At 56.0% G+C, this 17,087-nt stretch overlaps 1 protein-coding gene across 2 annotated transcripts in view; it reads left to right on the forward strand.

Annotated features, from left to right (window-relative positions):
- The window catches only part of LOC102429731 (regulator of G-protein signaling 10), a 27,416-nt gene extending 12,085 nt beyond the window's left edge, over positions 1–15,331 (forward strand). For both annotated transcript variants that reach the window (XM_006099002.3, XM_023762668.1), the window contains 2 exons: positions 4,347–4,490; positions 14,845–15,331. In XM_006099002.3, the coding sequence (XP_006099064.1) occupies positions 4,347–4,490; positions 14,845–14,991 (291 nt within the window). In that variant the 3' untranslated portion in view covers positions 14,992–15,331. The remainder of the gene's footprint in view (positions 1–4,346; positions 4,491–14,844) is intronic.
- The last annotated feature ends 1,756 nt before the right edge of the window (positions 15,332–17,087 follow it).

The following is a 17,087-nucleotide window of genomic DNA, read 5'->3' on the forward strand; positions in this document are numbered from 1 at the left end:
CCCCCCGTAAGTTTTTAAGAGAGAGAAACCCCCCCCCTGGTTGGAGGAAAAGGGAAAAAAAAGGGGAAAATGTTCCCTGGGTTCCCCAAATTGGGGGTTCGGCCCCTGGGGTTTTACCGCCCTCTCCCGCGTGCCCTCCTATTCCTTTCGGTTGGGTTCCCCCCCCCGCCCGGTTTTGACCTTTTTTTGTTGGCCACCCCCCCCCCCCCCCCCCCGCAGGTGCTGAGGTTTGTGCTTGCTCTCTGCAAGGGAGCCATTCGCTGCCCCTCCACTGCCCTCCATTTCCCGAGCCAGTTCTCGGAAAGACTCTCCAATCACTTATGTGGTATTTTCTTTGCCTCATTCTCTGTCCGAAGCCCATGTTAATGAAGGTAGCGGCTTGCGCCTTTAATTTTCTGACGTGGCCTCTCCCGATGTCCACCTCTGGAGAGTGGCGGGATGGAGAGGGACAGCCGGTGGAGAGAGGCAGGAAGTGACAGGCAGGGCGTCCGGGAGGGAGGTGTCAGGGGATCTGGGTCCCCAGCCTCCTGGAGTCGAGGCTGCAGGACCACTCTGTCCTGGATGTCGCGGTGTCTGCATGTCTAGAGATCAGTTGGCAGCTCAGGCGAGGGAGGGGCTGAAATCTCGGGAGAGCATGTGGCTAGGAAAGCAGTCGCCCTAGGGCAGAACTCTGGGAAACCCAGAATTTATGGTGGTGGTGGGGGGGGGGCAGAGGGACAGGAGCTGACAAAGGAGACGGGGTGTTGGAGAATCCTGAGAGGGCCGGGGAGCGGGGCCAGGGCCCGGGAGCGTTCCAGAAGCGCATCTGAGGGACTTGGCCACCTGGCCCTCCGTGAGCCGGTGGGAGGCGGTGGGAGGCGAGGCCGAGCTGGCCGTGCACGCTTAGCTACTGAGATGCTTCCATAAGAAAGCTGGGGGTGGGAGGTCATTAGCTATAGGAGGACGTGAGTAAAAAGAGATGGGGTTTTATTTTCCCAGTGGGAAAAGTTTCAGCTCGCTTCCTGGGTGAGGGCGAGGAACCAGAACACACAAAGCCATGCTCTTCTGGCTTCAGGGGCGGTGTGTGTGTGTGTGTGTGTGTGTGTGTGTGTGTGTGGCGGGGCAGGAGCTGTGCCTTGGCCCCTCCTGGAGGGGGTGACTGTTCAGGCTGATGGAAGGGAACTCGCGTCTCCAGCATGTGAGCTGTGGGAGCAGAGGCTGTCTGGGCACCGTGGGCTGATGCCCAGGCTCATGGGGTGTCTGGGAAGAGCTCCCCTGGGTGCGAACGCCCCCACAGGCAGTCCCCGCACTGATGCCGGGAGTCCTGGCGTGGCCCAGGCAGGGTCCTTTTCCAGCACCTTCTGGGGCAGGAGAGGAGAAGGGCCATCCTCCAGCTCACACCCAGGGTCGCAGGCCCGGGACCCCGCCTGTGGGTGGACGTTGTCTGCTCCGATCCCGACAGAAGCCAGAATAGGGTTCCCGGCTCTGGGAAACCCACCAGAGTATCTCGAGATGCAGGTTCCTCTTTCTGTTCAGCGCCGGCGGGTGGGCAGCGGCCTCCCCGTGACTGGCCTGCGGTCGCCGCGTCAGGGTTTCCCTTCCCAGTCACGCTTCCTACCCGGCCAGATAAGCTCAGCCGCTGCGGGGGCGCGGGGACCCACAGACACTTGGGAAGGGGGGCTGGGGATGGGCAGGGGGTGAGAGCAGGCCCCCCAGAGCCTGCTTCCTCTCCTCCGGGCCCCTCACACCCCCTCCTTTACGCCTCAAGCTACTGATTCAGTTCACGTCTTTTCAGAGCCACCCAGACAGCCTGGGCTCATCTGGAAACGTGTGTGTGTGTGTGTGTGTGTGTGTGTGTGTGTGTGTGTGTGTGTGTGACAGAGAGAGAGAGAGAGAGACTGTTCAAGGGGGAGGGGAGGCCCAAAGTGGTTCCTGCCTCCAGCGCTTTGCAGAGTCTGTTCCTCTGACTGGCCGACACTTTCAGGAAGCAGGAAACAGGCAGAAGTTTCCCCAAAATGTGCGTTCCTGGGAGAAGGGGGGCAGCGGGAGGGAGGCTCACGGCTGCATGGAGGGGGTGGGTCTCTGAGAGGCAAACAGCCCCAAGGTGCTGCCGACCCGGATCTGGATCGTGGGCCCGACTGGTCCGTTTGACCAGCCATGTTGATTATAAGAGGCTCCTGTCGCTGGGCCTGGTACTGACGAACCGACCCGGGGGCCTCGGGTGGCGACCTCCGCCTGGGCAGTCTTTCTGGGCAGGAGGCGGTCAGGCCTCGGCCTCTCGGGCCTTTTGTCAACGTGTCCTTGGACCCCACATAAGTTAAAGGACTGGTTTTCTACTTTAAACACCAGGTCTGGTGTTTTCCATGAGGCCAAAGGGTTTCGCAGGCTGGGGTTCTTTGGGGAGAATGGCAATTGGCAGGCCTCTCAAGCCCCTCGCTCCCCGCACAAAGCGTAGCTCCGGCTGCGTTTCTGAGACATTTGTGGTCTGGCTCCTCCCTGGGGTGAAGTGATACTTCAGGCTTTAATGTTTAAAGACGCAGCCCCCTGTGTGCTGCCCTGAGGCTGAGTACAGACACTTTCCTGGTTCTAAGAGCGGAGAACCCTCCGGGGACACCCTGAAGACCAGGCTTCCTTCTGCAGCCCATCAAGGAGGCAGGCCGAGTTTCTGTTCGTTAGTTTTTAAAAAATATATGTGTATTGATTTCAGAGAGAGGAAGAGAGAGAGAGACACATCACTGATGAGAGGATCATTGACCCTCTGCCTCCTGCACGCCCCCTACTGGGGATCGAGTCTGAAACCTGGGCACGGGCCCTTGACCAGGAATCGAACCCTGACCTCCTGGCTCATGGGCCCACGCTCAATCTCTCAGCCACGCCCACTGGGCGAGGCTGTTTTTAAGACAAAGCACTTAGGGCGAGCGTGTCCCTGCGCCAGCCAGGGTTGGCTGCCAGTGCATTAGACGTGCGCACCTTGCCCCATCCGCCTCCAGGCCTTTCAACGGCCAGTGCTTCCCAGAAGGACTGCCCTTGGGACGCAGGGCGGCCAGTGAGTGCTCTCTCCCTCGCTCCTGCTCACGCCTCATTACCTGGAAGCAGCACCGTGCAGGGGAGGCTGACACGCTGAGCACCCTGCAGGGGAGGCTGACACGCTGAGCACCCTGCAGGGGAGGCTGACATGCTGAGCACCCTGGGGGGGATGATGCATCCCGCAGGCAGGGGCTGAGCCGAAATGCAAGGCTTTGGAGCGCATGGTCCTCAGGCTCCTGCGGGCTCCCGGGATCAGCTGGGCGCTCTCCTGGCCACTGATTTTTTTTTTAAATTGTGGTAAAATACACGTAAAATTTTACCATTTTAGCCATTTTTTAGGGCTCTCTTTTTTTTTATCATTTTAACCATTTTAAAGTGTACAGTTCAGCTTGGCGGGCGTGGCTCAGTGGTTGAGCATCGACCTATGAACCAGAGATCACGGTCAGGGCACATGCCTGGGCTGCAGGCTCAATCCCCAGTGGGGGGCGTGCTGAGGCAGGCGGTCAATGATTTTCTCTCATCATTGATGTTTCTATCCCTCTTTGCCTCTCCCTTCCTCTCTGACATCAATAAAAATATATTGAAAATAAAATGAAGTGTATAGTTCAGTGGCCTTAAGTGCACTCATAGTCTTATACAGCCGTCACCACTACCCAGTTCCAGAATTTCTCATCAACCCAACCCGAAACCCCTTGCCTATGAAGCGGTTACTCCCCTCTCCCCTGCCCCCAGCCCTGGGAAACCCCTCATGTTCTGTCTCCATGGGTTAGCGTGTTTCAGATGAATGGAATCACGCAATATGTGGCCTTTCGTGTCTGGTTGCTTGCAGTTAGCATGATGTTTCAAGGTCACCTACGCTGTGCACGTGCCAGGACTTCATTGCTTGTTATGCCTGAACAATGTTCCCAGAAGTCCTTTATTTTTTCTCCTCTTTTTTAATTAAATTGATTGGGGTGACATTGGTTACTATGAACATACAGGTCTCAGGTGTGGGTTTCTATGTTAGAAGATCTGTAAATTGCACTGTGTGCCCACCATCCCAAGTCAGATCTTCTCCCGTCACCATATCTTAGGACCCCCTTCATCCATCCCCTCCCTCCCCTGCCTTGAGTCCTTAAGTCCTTAATTGGGAGAATTCACAGGACTCCCTGAATGGTACCAAATGTCACCACTGTGGGCCAGGATCCGTCCTGTCACCGTTTCCAAGTGGGTAGGGGAGCGGTTCTGTGACAGGAGATGGAGCAGCCGGCAGAGCCCCCAGGCCAGGCCGGAGGGGAGAGCTGGGCTCAGGCCGGGAAGGGCTGAGCTCACCGTGAACAGGCGCTGTGTGTCTCCCACAGATGCAAGAAAAGGCCAAGGAGATCTACATGACCTTCCTGTCCAGCAAGGCCTCGTCACAAGTCAACGTCGAGGGGCAGTCCCGGCTCAACGAGAAGATCCTGGAAGAACCGCACCCCCTGATGTTCCAGAAGCTCCAGGACCAGGTAACCTGACCTCCTTGCCTGCGCCGTGACTGGAAGCCGATGTGTCTCCGCAGCCGGGCACGTGGAGGAGGGAGCCGAGGTTGGCAAAGCAGAGAGGCCTGGAATGCCAGGCTTAGGATTTCACCCCCAGGCGGCTCCCCACGCCTGTGTGCTCTGGTCTACACACCGTGTGAACCGGCAGGGTGATCTGTCTTCTCAACGCAGGTCAGAAGGGAGACTGGGGCTGTTTGAGGCATCCACACTGAGGAAGCACCCTGTGATACCCGCTGAAGGTAGGCGCAGACAGAAAATTCTAGAAAGCGAGCACAAAGACTCAAAATGCCCGGGAACCTGGAGCTGTTTTTGTGTGCAAATGTCCAAACATCATCACCTGCGCCAGGCGGCCCAGTACCGTAAGCTAGTTCATAATGAGGCCCCGGAGTTAAAATGAAGGGCTACTATCTGGCAGCATACGTGTTCCACGTAAAGCAGGAATAATCAGGTTTAAAATAGACCTAGAAGGGGCAAGTTGGTTTTCTGGAAAATTCTCCTATGAGGAACGACCGTGGTCATGGGCAACGGGGTGAAAGTGCACCCCAGGGGTTCTCACAGACACGGGCTTGCAGAGGTGGCTCCGTAGCGCGCCCCGTTCTTGTGAAACCTTACGCACACCTGGGCACAGGTTTCTGACTTCTGCTGGCCCTGTTCTCACTGGGGAAGCGAAGGCCTCACATGGCACACAGCTGGAGACTAGCTTGTAGCCTGACCCAGCAGTCCTCCATCTGAGCACCCCGGGAGCCACCTGGAGGGCTGTTCAGGCAGACGCCGGCCCCATCGCCCGCGCGAACTGTTTCCAATGCGATGGTCCCAGGCGGGATGAGACGTTGTCCCCCCAACAAGGCCCCAGTTGACGGATGCGGGTGCTGCCCGTCCTGGGACTGCACTTTGAGGACCACTGTGGTCCCTCCAGGGCCGGCCTTTGTGTACGTGTGCACAGAGCCCATAGCACGCCTGCCCCAGCAGCCATCAGCTAGAAAACAAATGCACACGTGAGAGGTAGCTGGAGGATGTTTTCCAATCGACACAGTGGCAAGTGCAAACTCCCCTGAATTCCGAATCAGATGTGGGTGTTGAAGGAACCCAGTGCGCACGGGGGACTTGCTGAGGGCCTCCTGGAGGTGGTGATTTTGAGTCAGCGGAAAGGACGCCATGCGTATGGGTTTGTGGAGGGAAAGGAAGTGGACTGTCTGACCCAAAGGCAATTATTTTGTGGCTCTAGCTGCACGAGGATGTCTGCCCCCCCGGGACTCAGTCTTTTCAAGGTTTCCTGTTGTATTTTAAAGTGCTGCCAGGGTTGAGAGCTGTACTGAAGCCCCTGAGTTCTAAGCATTTCCACGAATCACAGTATCTGCTCTTCAGGGGTGCCCTCTGTGCCTGATGCCCACTGGGCATGCTGCACCCACTGCATCGCCAGGGAATATTACTCCCACTTTGATGATGAAGAAGCAGGGTTCAGGGGTGCTAAATGGTTTCATGGCACAAAGTCACACCTGCTTTCACAGACCACCCTCTGCTGCATTCATGGGCAGCCTGTCGCTGCTCCTCCAAGCCCAGGAGACCAGCTGGAGCAGAGGGGTTGGGAAGGCCTTGTCAGTACAGGCCCCCTTCCCGGCTGCAGACCCCAAGGGAGGAACAGGGAGGGAGACGGGCTGATGCCCCTCTATGCTCCGGGGGACCCAGCCACACCCGCTAGAGCAGCGGTTCTCAACCTGTGGGTCGCGACCCCTTTGGGGGTCGAACGACCCTTTCACAGGGGTCGCCTAAATACATCCTGCATATCAGATATTTACATGACGATTCATAACAGTAGCAACATTACAGTTATGAAGTAGCAACGAAAATAATTTTATGGTTGGGGGTCACCACAACATGAGGAACTGTATTAAAGGGTCGCGGCATTAGGAAGGTTGAGAACCACTGCACTAGAGTCATACATGGGGCGCTTTTGCTGGCACAGAAAGGAGGCGCACAGGGACAGAGGAAGAGCTTTCTAAGTGACAAGAGAAAAATGTTTAAAAAATAACTTTTATCTACCGAACTATAAAAGTCATACGTGCTCAACAACACCGACAAAGAATCGTTATTTCATACCCGGACAGGACCCCTAACTAGCATCGGGTCGCTAGACTTCCGTCCTTCTTCCTACAAATGCATCCATGCACCCATATCCCAAATACGGCCCAACTCTTTTAGTTCAAACTATTTTACAGAAAGAAAGGACTTTGAATCCACTATATACGGTTAACAAATGCTACCTTTTGTTGCCTGCCTGCCAAGGGACAGGCCAGGGCTTAAAGGAAAAAATAAAGAGAGAGAGAAAAGGAAGTACTTTCATACCCTGTTGTTAAAAGTCAGTCTCTGAGCGGGAGAGAGAGGCCCTCGCTGTCTCTCTGAGGCTCACTTGGCTGACGACAAGGGGTGGGAATCTGAGCTGATGCCACAGCCAGTCCCTCTGAAGGGCCTCTGGGTGCTGTTTTGCCTCAGAAAACTCCGCCTGTCGGGGGCCTGGTAACCGTCAAAGCGTGTGCTCAGCGCGCTCTGTGGGTCTCTGCTCCCCGAAGGCCCCCACAAAAGCCCGGGTGTCCTGAGCGAGGGAGTTTGGAGCTGAGGGGAGCCGGTTGGGCACCACAGGAGAACCAGCTCCGTGGCTTTGGCTGCGTGCAGCCCCGCTGGCTGCCCTGTCTCGGAGCTGTCTGAGCAGGCAGCTTGGTGCCCAGGAGTCCCCAGCTCCTGGTGACCTCAGCCCCCCCCCCCCACTTCTGTTACAGTGGGCGGTGCTCTGTGCTCTGGAGGCGGCTGATGGGGCAGCGTGGACTTTGGGGCACAGCCGGGACCTAGAAGGATGGGAACGTCCGCCCCGAGCATCGGGTGAGACGAGCCCCCATCCGTGCACCTTCTCCTGTTGGGGGTCCCCACTTGGGTCCTGTTTGTTCTTGGTTTACACACAGTTCTCTCAGGCTCTGGGGCTTCAGTCCGCAGTAGATTGGAAACGCTGGTAGAGGCTGTGGGGAGACGGGCGGCGAAATCGGCAACAGCTGCGGCGGGGGGCGGGGCGGGGGGCAGAAAAATGGATACTAAGCACAAAGCACAGCACAGCGATCTGGAGCCCCCGAGCTCGGGGACCCCCACCCACACGCCGCACGGGGGCGTCCCTGGGCCTCGGGGCGGTGACGGGGTCAGTGATCTTAATGACCCCAAAGCGTCAGGCAAACTTAAACTGTGGCCAGTGCATTCTGTGAAGAACATGTTAGACATTTATAATAAGCACTTCATCAAAATGATATACTTTTAAAAATTATTTTATATTTAATTAGGTATATTGGGGGTGACGTTGGTTAATAAAATTATATAGGTTCCAAGTGTACAGTTCCCTAATAGATCACCTTTATATTGCATTGTGTGTTCAGCACCCCAAGTGAGGTCTCCTCCCGTCACCATAGAGCTGGCCCCTCAAACCCTTTACTGTCTCCCCCCAACCCTTTCCCTCTGGTAACCCCCATACTGCTGTCTGTGTCTATGAGTTTTTGTCAAGATGCTAAGAGAAGTTTATAATTCTGTTATTTGGAAAACTTGTGTGAGCGGAGTGAGTGTTTCATAGAAGTCGGCTCTGAAAATGAAGCCCTTTGAAAGCTGTGCGGTGGCCCGTATTGTGCCCCACGAAAGATTTAAAACCAAATCCTGCTCCTACAAGCTTCCCAGCACCCGCTCACACACCTCTCTTGCTCTGAAGCCTCTGGTTTGAATGGAACAGGAAGGAGATTGGAGAGGATGGAAGGTCAAGGTCGTTGCAAACGGCCACTCGAGGTCATCGCTTTGTCGGGCCATGAAAGAGAAGGACAGGCTTGAGGGGAGCAGGTGCTCACCCTCCCTGGAAGCTTAGGGCCCCAGGGCCTGCACGGAGGCGGGTTCTGAGTGCTGCCAGGATGCCCTCCCCGGGCTCGGGGTTGGTGCTGGGTCTGCTCTGGGGAAGGCGGAGCGGAGGTGCTGTCTCCACGGAAAAGGAAGCCTCGGCCTCTGATGCTTAAAAAAAAAAAATTAAAAACACAATTAGAAAGACTTGTGAGATGTGGGTGCCCGGCCACATCCCAGGCAGAGGAAGGGCCGTGCGGCGGGCGGGCCCCTTTCAGCAGCGGCATTTCTGTGAATTTCCCCAGAACCGAGACGTTTCAGATGGACAGGAGCAGGAAGGGTTGGACCCGCTGGTGATGACCAGAGCTGGGGGTGGGGCTGCCATGCCTCCCGGGGCCATGGGGTGGGGGTCCTCTCCCACCCTCTGCTTCTCTAAGTCTGCGTGGCGGCTGGAGCTGGGGATTCTGGAATCCTCCATCTTGCGGGTGCCAGCGGACACTGGCTCCCCAAGGTCCAGTCCGGCCCAGAAACCGGCCTTTTCCAACGTGCAGAGCCAGAAAGGGCAGGTCGTGGGGTTTCGTTCAAATGTGAGGAACGTTGGCGCCCCGCGCCTCCCACAGCTGTTCGCCTTATGAGGGGCGGGGCGGGAGGGACAGTATCTCAAAGACTTTGAGATTTTTTTTTTTAACTTTGAAATGGTGTTTAGGGGAAGAAGAGAGGGGGTAGGCATCAGAATAGCATTTAACTCTCCTCCTCATGGCAGAAAGCAAACATAAAATACCGTTGCCTGTGCACAAAGAATGTCATTTGGGCTTTGGATTGGAGTATCATGGACTCGGGACAAGTGAACAAATTATCACTGCCCCCCCCCCTGCAATGGGGCTGCCCAGGACCCACGGCCGGTGAGGGGCTTTTGCCCCAGCAGGGGTCTCTCTCCACCCATGTCCAGCCTCTTTCTGGAGTTCTGATCCCCCCACACCTTGTCCGTCTCCGGTGAGCCTGCCTGGGAAGCGGGAGCACTGTCCAGGGCCACCATAGCTTCTGGGACAGGCCTGACCTCACCTGCTCTCTGCCAGCTGCCCGCAGACCTTCTCCCGGATGCACCCCATCCCCACTTCAGAAGACGGGGAGTCGGTCTTCACCTCCAGGCTAGAGGGCCGGTAGGAGAGGGGCTTTCTTTGCACTTTCTGTCTGTCCGTGTGCATTTGAAAGCACGTCTGTCGTCTGGGTGTGTGGGGAGAGAGAATCCGGAGACAGGGGCGCTGGCCGCCTTCTTTCAGCAATTCTTGTTGTTGTTAATCCCCACCCGAGGATATTTTTCCCATTGGTTTTTAGGGAGAGTGGAAGAGAGAGGGAAAGACAGAGAGAAACATCGATGTGAGAGAAACACATCGATTGGTTGCCTCCTGCAGGAGCCCTGACCAAGGCCCAGGCCAGGGAGGAACCTGCAACCTAGGTACCTGCCCTTGACCAGAATCGAACCCGGGACCCTTTGGTCCGCAGACCGATGATCTATCCACTGAGCCAAACTGGCTAAGGCCTTTCGGCAATTTTTTAATATAAAAACTAAACCCAGTTCTTGCAGCAAACATGAAGTCCCATTAATAAAACTTGCATGAACAGATTGATTTGCCCCTCCTTGTACGCAGTGTCCTTGTCTTCTGAGAAGTGGTGGGAGATTTATTGGGCTTGAAATGTGCTTAATTGGGACAGTGTTGAAATCTTCACCGAGGGGCGTTCAAGGCTGGGAAAGCTCGCTCTCCACGTGGATGAGGAGGGCTCCGGGAGGGAGCCCCTGTCTGCAGCGGCAGACCCGGGACACTCTCAAGTTGGGGCGCCCACGGAAAGGCAGGTCCCAGCCAGTCCCCACTGGAAGGGGTCCGGAGAGGGAGGGGCGCCTTGGCTGTGCAATGACCTGGTGTTGTGGAGCCGTGTGCACAGCTGCACGTGGGCAGAAGGCTCCCACCTCCAGCTGCCTGCAGGATTGCCTCCCCAGGCAACGACGCCAAACAGTTTACAGTCTGGGCATGCAGCTCACAGATGTGGGGCTGCCAAAACCCGAAACCTGCTGAGCCACAGCTGTCTTGGGGGAAAAAAAAAAGACGCACGGAATGCAATTCAGCTGCCAACTTGCGTTTTCTGCCTCATCGGCTGCCTGGGCAGGACTGGCTGCTTCCTTGCTCTGCCGGCCGCTCTGCCCACCTGGAGCCTCACCCCCGTCCTCGACTTGGTGCCACGGTTTCCTCTGCCCCACAGACAACCTGAGGCATGTGGGTCAGGTGATGGTCACAGCCCAGCCCCAGGGAGGCCAGTTCCCCCCATCAGAGTGTCCTGGTTTTATAGAACCTTCTAGAAGCCTGAGGGCCAGCTCATTTTCTGTGCTCACTGAGGAGTGAGGGGAAATCAATAATTTAGTTTCCAAGGGCTGTCATAACAAGTTGTCACAAACTGAGTTGCTTAAAACAGAAATTTATTCTCACAGCTCACGAAGCCAGAAGTACGAAATCAAGTTGTCAAGGAGGTCTGCACCCCTTCAGAAGGCTCTAGAGCAGTGATGGCGAACCTTTTGAGCTCGGCGTGTCAGCATTTTGAAAAACCCTAACTTAACTCTGGTGCCGTGTCACATATAGAAATTTTTTGGTATTTGCAACCATAGTAAAACAAAGACTTATATTTTTGATATTTTACATATTTAAATGCCATTTAACAAAGAAGAATCAACCAAAAAAATGATTTCGAGTGTCACCTCTGACACGAGTGTCATAGCTTCGCCATCACTGCTCTAGGGAAAACTCCTTTTTTTAAAAAAAATATATGTTTTTATTGATTTTTATTTTTTAAAAATATATTTTTATTGATTTCAGAGAGGAAGGGAGAGAGACAGAAACATCAGTGATGAGAGAGAATCACTGATTGGCTGCCTCCTGCACGCCCCACACTGGGGACTGAGCCCACAACCCGGGCCTGTGCCCTGACCGGGAATCGAACCGTGACCTCCTGGTTCACAGGTCGATGCTCAACCCCTGCGCCACGCCAGCCGGGAGGGAAGACTCCTCTCCTGCCTCTTCCTAGTTTCTGGTGGCTGCTGGCGTTCCTTGGCTCATAGCCGCGTCACTCCGGCCTCTGCCTCTGTCTTCCAGGGCCTTCTTCCCTCTGCGTGTCTCTGTCCTCTCCTCCCTAAATCCAGGCTGTCATCTCGGCATCCTCAACCCACCCTGTTCCCATGTCCGGTCACATTCTGAAGTTCCAGGTGGACAGGAATTTGGGGGGGACACCGTTTAATCCACGACACTGACCTTTGAAGATATTTATTTCCTTTGTACACAAACACCTTTTTTATAAAATTTATTTTTTCATTACAGTTTGCATTCCATGTTATTTTATATTAGTTTCAGGTGTACAGCAGTGGTTAGCTAATCGTGTACTTTGCAAAGTATTCACAAACACTCGTAAAGAGCATATTTGGGATCGTTGTGTTTATTTTCAGTGCATTTAAAAAATTTAGTGTCCAGTTGTTGAACGTTCACATCTACTTTTCCATGCTAAACTCTTTACAGACTTCCTGTTGGTCCGCCGTGTGGGGGACAGTGCAGCCTAGTGGTGAGGAGCGTGGCCTCCAGGGCTGGACTGCAGTGTTGCATCCGCTGGTCTCTTGCTCGCTGTTGTGGAATGAATTATGCTCCCCCTCCCCCGCTCCCCGATTCATATGTTGAAGTCCCAAGCTCAGGTACCTCAGAATGTGACTGTGTTTGGAGCGAGGGTCTCTAGAGAGAATTTAAGGTTAAATGAGGTCATTGGGGTGGGCTCCAAGCCAGGTCAACTGGTGTCCTTACAAGTAGAGATTAGGACACAGACGCACACAGGACACGGGGGGAAGACAGCCGTCTACAAGCCAGAGAGCGAGGACTCAGGGGAACCGACCTTGGACTTCCAGCCTCCAGAACTGAGAGGAAAGACATCCCTGTTGTTGAACACGATCCCCCCCTGCCCCCCGTCTGTGGGACCCCTCACGGCCGCAGAGCAGATGAGTACACCAGCCACTGGGCCCGGTTCCTCCCTCTGTGTCATCCGGGTTCTCACGGGGTTTGGTGAGATCACATGAGCATCGCATGCTGCCCGGTGCCCGGTTGGAAGGCGCTCTCGGCGCTCGGCACTACCCGATGCACTTCGCCAGCCTCTGTGCGTGTTGGACGGCTTCTGTTCGTTCGCCGGGTGGGTATTTATTGGGCCGCCCTCACGCCATTTGCCCTGGGATCAGTAAGGCTGGGGCCGCAGCTGGCTACACTTCCCTGGGAGAGACTGTTGGGGGCGTTCTCTCTCCTCTAAGCCGTCTTTGCGGAGCACCACCCTCAATGGACCGTGTGGTCGGAGCGCCCATGGCCATGTGCTCCGAGGCCAGTGCCAGGAGGGCCTGTGGCCGTGCCATTGAAGGCCCGTGCAGGGATACCAGGCAGCTCACAGCCTCAGAAAAGGCGGCCACTGGGAGTGACATCTCTTTTCCACGTCTGTCCGGCCTCAGGGCTGTCACTGCCACCCAGTGACTGCAGCGCCAGACCTACACCAGGAGGCAGGCCAGGGTCCTGGAGTGGAAGCCCAGCCTGTAGGACTCCCCGGGCATGCACACCTGCCCACGGTGGTGTGGCCGTTACGCTCTTGGTACAGAGCTCCCAGCCCCTGCCCTGGAGCTGGCTGAGGGAGCCTGGGTCTCGGGCTCTCCTGGAGGCAGAAAGCATCTGCCAGCCACGGAGCAGCGCCCGAGCCGCCCCCTCGCCCGCCCTCCCCGCCACCCCGGCTCTGGGTGCCTCCAGCCCCTGCCTTTTCTCTTCTCTTTGAAGTGTGAGCCTCAGAGCCACTACAGGCAAACAGGATGCTCCACTCCCACGCGCACAGACTTCAGACAGACGTGGGGTCGAACCGCATCCTGCAGGCAGTGTGGGGGGGGGGGGTCCCACCTGCCGCGGACCCGGTGTGGGAGGGGCGCAGGCTGGGTGCCGGCAGCGGCCTCGGGAGCTGGCTTCCTCAGTCCCTCTCGGAGCACCCGGTCCACACTTGGAACTCGGTGGGCATCTCAGAGTTCCCGTGGGGGCCCTCAGGCCTGCAGGGCCGGGCCAGGCCGGTGGTTGGGATGGTAACATCTGCTCGGCACGTTTGTGGGAGGCCACGGGTGATAACTCCTCCTCCCCCGTCTTACCCCTGGCTGCGATTTTCGTATTTTCTGGGAATTGTTATTTTAAATATATTTTTATTGATTTCAGAGAGGAAGGGAGGAGAGAGAGATAGAAACATCAATGATGAGAAAGAATCATTGATCGGCTGCCTCCCGCACGCCCCCTACTGGGGATCAAGCTCACAAACTGGGCATGTGCCCTTGACCAGAATCAAACCTGGGACCCTTCAGTTCCCAGACCAACCCTCTATACTGAGCCAAACTGGCTAGGCATTATTGTTGTTATTATTATTGGGGGGGGGGCATTATTATTTTTAATGAATACATTCTCTAAACCTCAGCAGTGGGTCTAGAATGACAAGATTGCTACACAACAGGTTTCTGGGAGGCGTGGCCTTTCGGAGCCGCTGGAGACATGGACAGGCGGGAAGGATGCTCAGGGAAGGGCAGGCAGGAGTTTGAGTCAAAAGAAACCCCAAAGTCCTAAATCTCTCTGGGTTGTTGGCTTTGCCGATAGCACGTGGTTCAGGTGGACCCCCTGTGGTTGGAGTGGGGGCGTGAAGGGGGGCATGAAGGTGCAAAGGCTGAAGGTTCCAGGTCTCCCATCCCCAGCAGACTCCATCGGACCTTTAATTTACAAAATAGCTCGGGTGCCTGGAGGGAAAGGGCAGATGTAAAAGACGTCAGGGTGTTAGCACCCGCCTGACAGCCCCGCCTGGCAGCGAGCGCCCTTCCAGACCTCCAGACCGCTGGCCCTTCCATCAGGCCCGTTGCTGAAGCCTCCCCTCGCGTCGGCTGTGCCCTGGCCCCTCTGCCCGGATTGAATGAGCCCCCTGTTGCTTCCTGGCATAACGAGGGGTTTGTTTGAGTTCTGAGATGCCAGGCTTCTGTGCCTCTGACGATGTTGGCCTCCTCTGGCCTGCACCCCAGCACCGTCTCTGCAGGAACAGTTCCTGTTTCTCCATCTCTAGTCCCTGTGTGTCATTTTTCCACATAAAGTGGAGCTTCTTAAAGGACCCCTCGCCACAAGGCTGAGTCAGTGCTGCGTGCACTAGACTTCCGTGGAAAACAGAGAGGGGCTTGTTCATGTGACCCCCCCCCCCCCAAGCTGTTCTGTTCCGCTGAGGTTATTTCCCGGCGACCAGAAACATCCAGCACAGGACCGGCTTCAGCTGCCCGTGTGTGCCTCGCACGGACCTGCGTTCCCTGGCGCGCGAGCGGCGTTTGATAAATATTTGCTCGGGTGAGTCATGGCCTGGCCCGCCTCAGCCTTCAGCCGTCTTTTCCCTTTCCCCTTAGATCTTCAACCTCATGAAGTACGACAGCTACAGCCGCTTCTTGAAGTCTGACTTGTTTTTAAAGCACAAGCGAACCGAGGAAGAGGAGGAGGAGCCGCCCGACACGCAGACGGCAGCGAAAAGAGCGTCGAGAACTTATAACACATGAGCCTCCCGCCCCCGCCGGCCCCCGCCCAGCGGTTGGCACTGGCAGCCCCCCGGCGCCAAGGGACTCACTCAGGACCATGCAGGGTTAAGAATCGCTTTGTTATCTGCAAGGACTGAAATGTACAAAACCCGTCCATGGGATACGTGTATTTTATTAGCTGCCTGACCAGTCAGTTTTGCATGATGGCTAATCTTACGTAGAGAACACACATGTTGCTTTGAAGTTTAAGTTCACAGACACACACGGGTGGAAGGAGCCCTTAAACACTGGACACTGAGCATTTTACAGTTTGATTAAACGTCACGCGAGGCCGCCAGGTGACACGTACAGCCACCTCTTACCTTTCAAGTCTTTGCCCTGCCTCTGCGGGAGGGGCCCTTCCTGTCCACAGGTTCACGGGAGTGGACCTCACAAACTCAGGCCATGGGGGGGGGCGTGCTGTCTGTTGGGCGCCTTGTGGGTTAAATACTTCTCTCGGGCCAGCTCAGCCCCTGCAGGTTGGGGGAGCTGTGTGTGAGCGTCATCAGGGGCTTTTTCTTGTGCAGGGTCTGTCCTGGTTTCGCCCACAGTCTGTGACATTTCATGCAACATAAATAGTTCATCCTGATACAAATACGATCTCGAGGAAGAAAGACGAATGGGAAGTCGCTCAGGCAATGGGGGGTGGCGCTGAGAGGTACCGTGCCGCCCGGCCTGTGCCAACGATGGAATGCGTGCACATTCCCTGTCTCCCGTAGCCCGTTGGGGACGCACCGCCCTCTTCCTCCTCTGCCCCCACCCTTTGCTGGACTCCAGGCTCCAGTCTTCAGCCAGGAGACAGAAATGCTGTCTCTGAAAGTCTTCTTTCGAGGGAAGCCCAGCTCGGCCCAGGCTGACCCCGCCAGCCCGGGTCTCGCCCCCTTTGGAGCTAAGCCCACGAGCCCAGGTCCCTTCCGCTAGTTGTCCCTGCCGCCCGCGCCTGCAGACCTTCTCCGGCGGGTTTGCTGAGCCTCACACTCCTGTGTGTGCAAACCGAGCAGGCAGACCCTGTTGCTGTGAGCCTTCCCACGTCCCATTCACTTGCAAATTGCCTGGTGCTGGGGGTGACTGTGTAACTTTCCAGTTAAACCAGGACGCTTCAGAGGGAAGGGGTGAGTTCAGTAATTACAGGGGGGCCATGGCGTGAGCTGGTTCTGTTCTGGGTGAGGCGGTTCGCAGTGACCCGACTGATGACCCTCCCGCAGGGTGACCTGTGGGACAGTCCCTGCGTGTCCAGCCTGGGGAAGGATGGCCTGGGGGCCATTCACTGCTGAGAACTCGGTCACCAGCTGAGCGTCCAGCAGGAACTGCCCGGCTGGACCCCCCACAGGGGGCTTCTCCTTAGGCCTCTCCACCTGAGAATGACCCCCAAGGGCCCTGGCATTCGAGAAATTCAGTCCTTCAAGAAGAGCAGATTGATGCATTTACAAAAAAAAACAAAACTACTTTCTAAGGAACGCTAAATTTCTTTTTTTTACAATTATTTCTATTGATTTTTAGGGAGAGGAAAGGACAGAGAGAGAAACATCGATGTTAAAGGTTGATCAGCTGCCCCCATGCACGCCGCCTACTGGGGACTGAGTCTGAAACCCCACATGTGCCCTGACCAGGAATCGAACCAGCAAGCTTTCCGTGCCTGGGACGATGCCCAACCAACTGAGCCACACTGGCCGGGGCAGATTGATGCATTTTATTATATATATTTTTATTGATTTCAGAGAGGAAGGGAGAGAGAGAGAAACATCAATGATGAGAGAGAATCACTGATTGGCTGCCTCCTGCAGGCCCCTCACTGGGGACTGAGCCCGAAACCCGGGCATGTGCCCTGACCTTGAATTGAACTGTGACCTCCTGGTTCATAGGTCGATGCTCAACCACTGAGCCACGCCGGCCGGGGCAGACGGATGCATTTTTAAGAATAAAGGTTCTCTAGTTCAACTTGGAGTTCACCAGCCAGGACGTGCACAGCTCCGGGCCCCCCGCTGCCAGTGCAGACAGAGGGTCATTTCGGGTCCGTGGAGCTGAGCGACCTGCCGGGTGCTGCCCGTGGAGAGCCTGTGCCCACAGGTGGGCTGGGG

Source organism: Myotis lucifugus, unplaced genomic scaffold, assembly GCF_000147115.1.
Source record: "Myotis lucifugus unplaced genomic scaffold, Myoluc2.0 scaffold_255, whole genome shotgun sequence".
Classification (NCBI taxonomy): Eukaryota; Metazoa; Chordata; class Mammalia; order Chiroptera; family Vespertilionidae; genus Myotis; species Myotis lucifugus.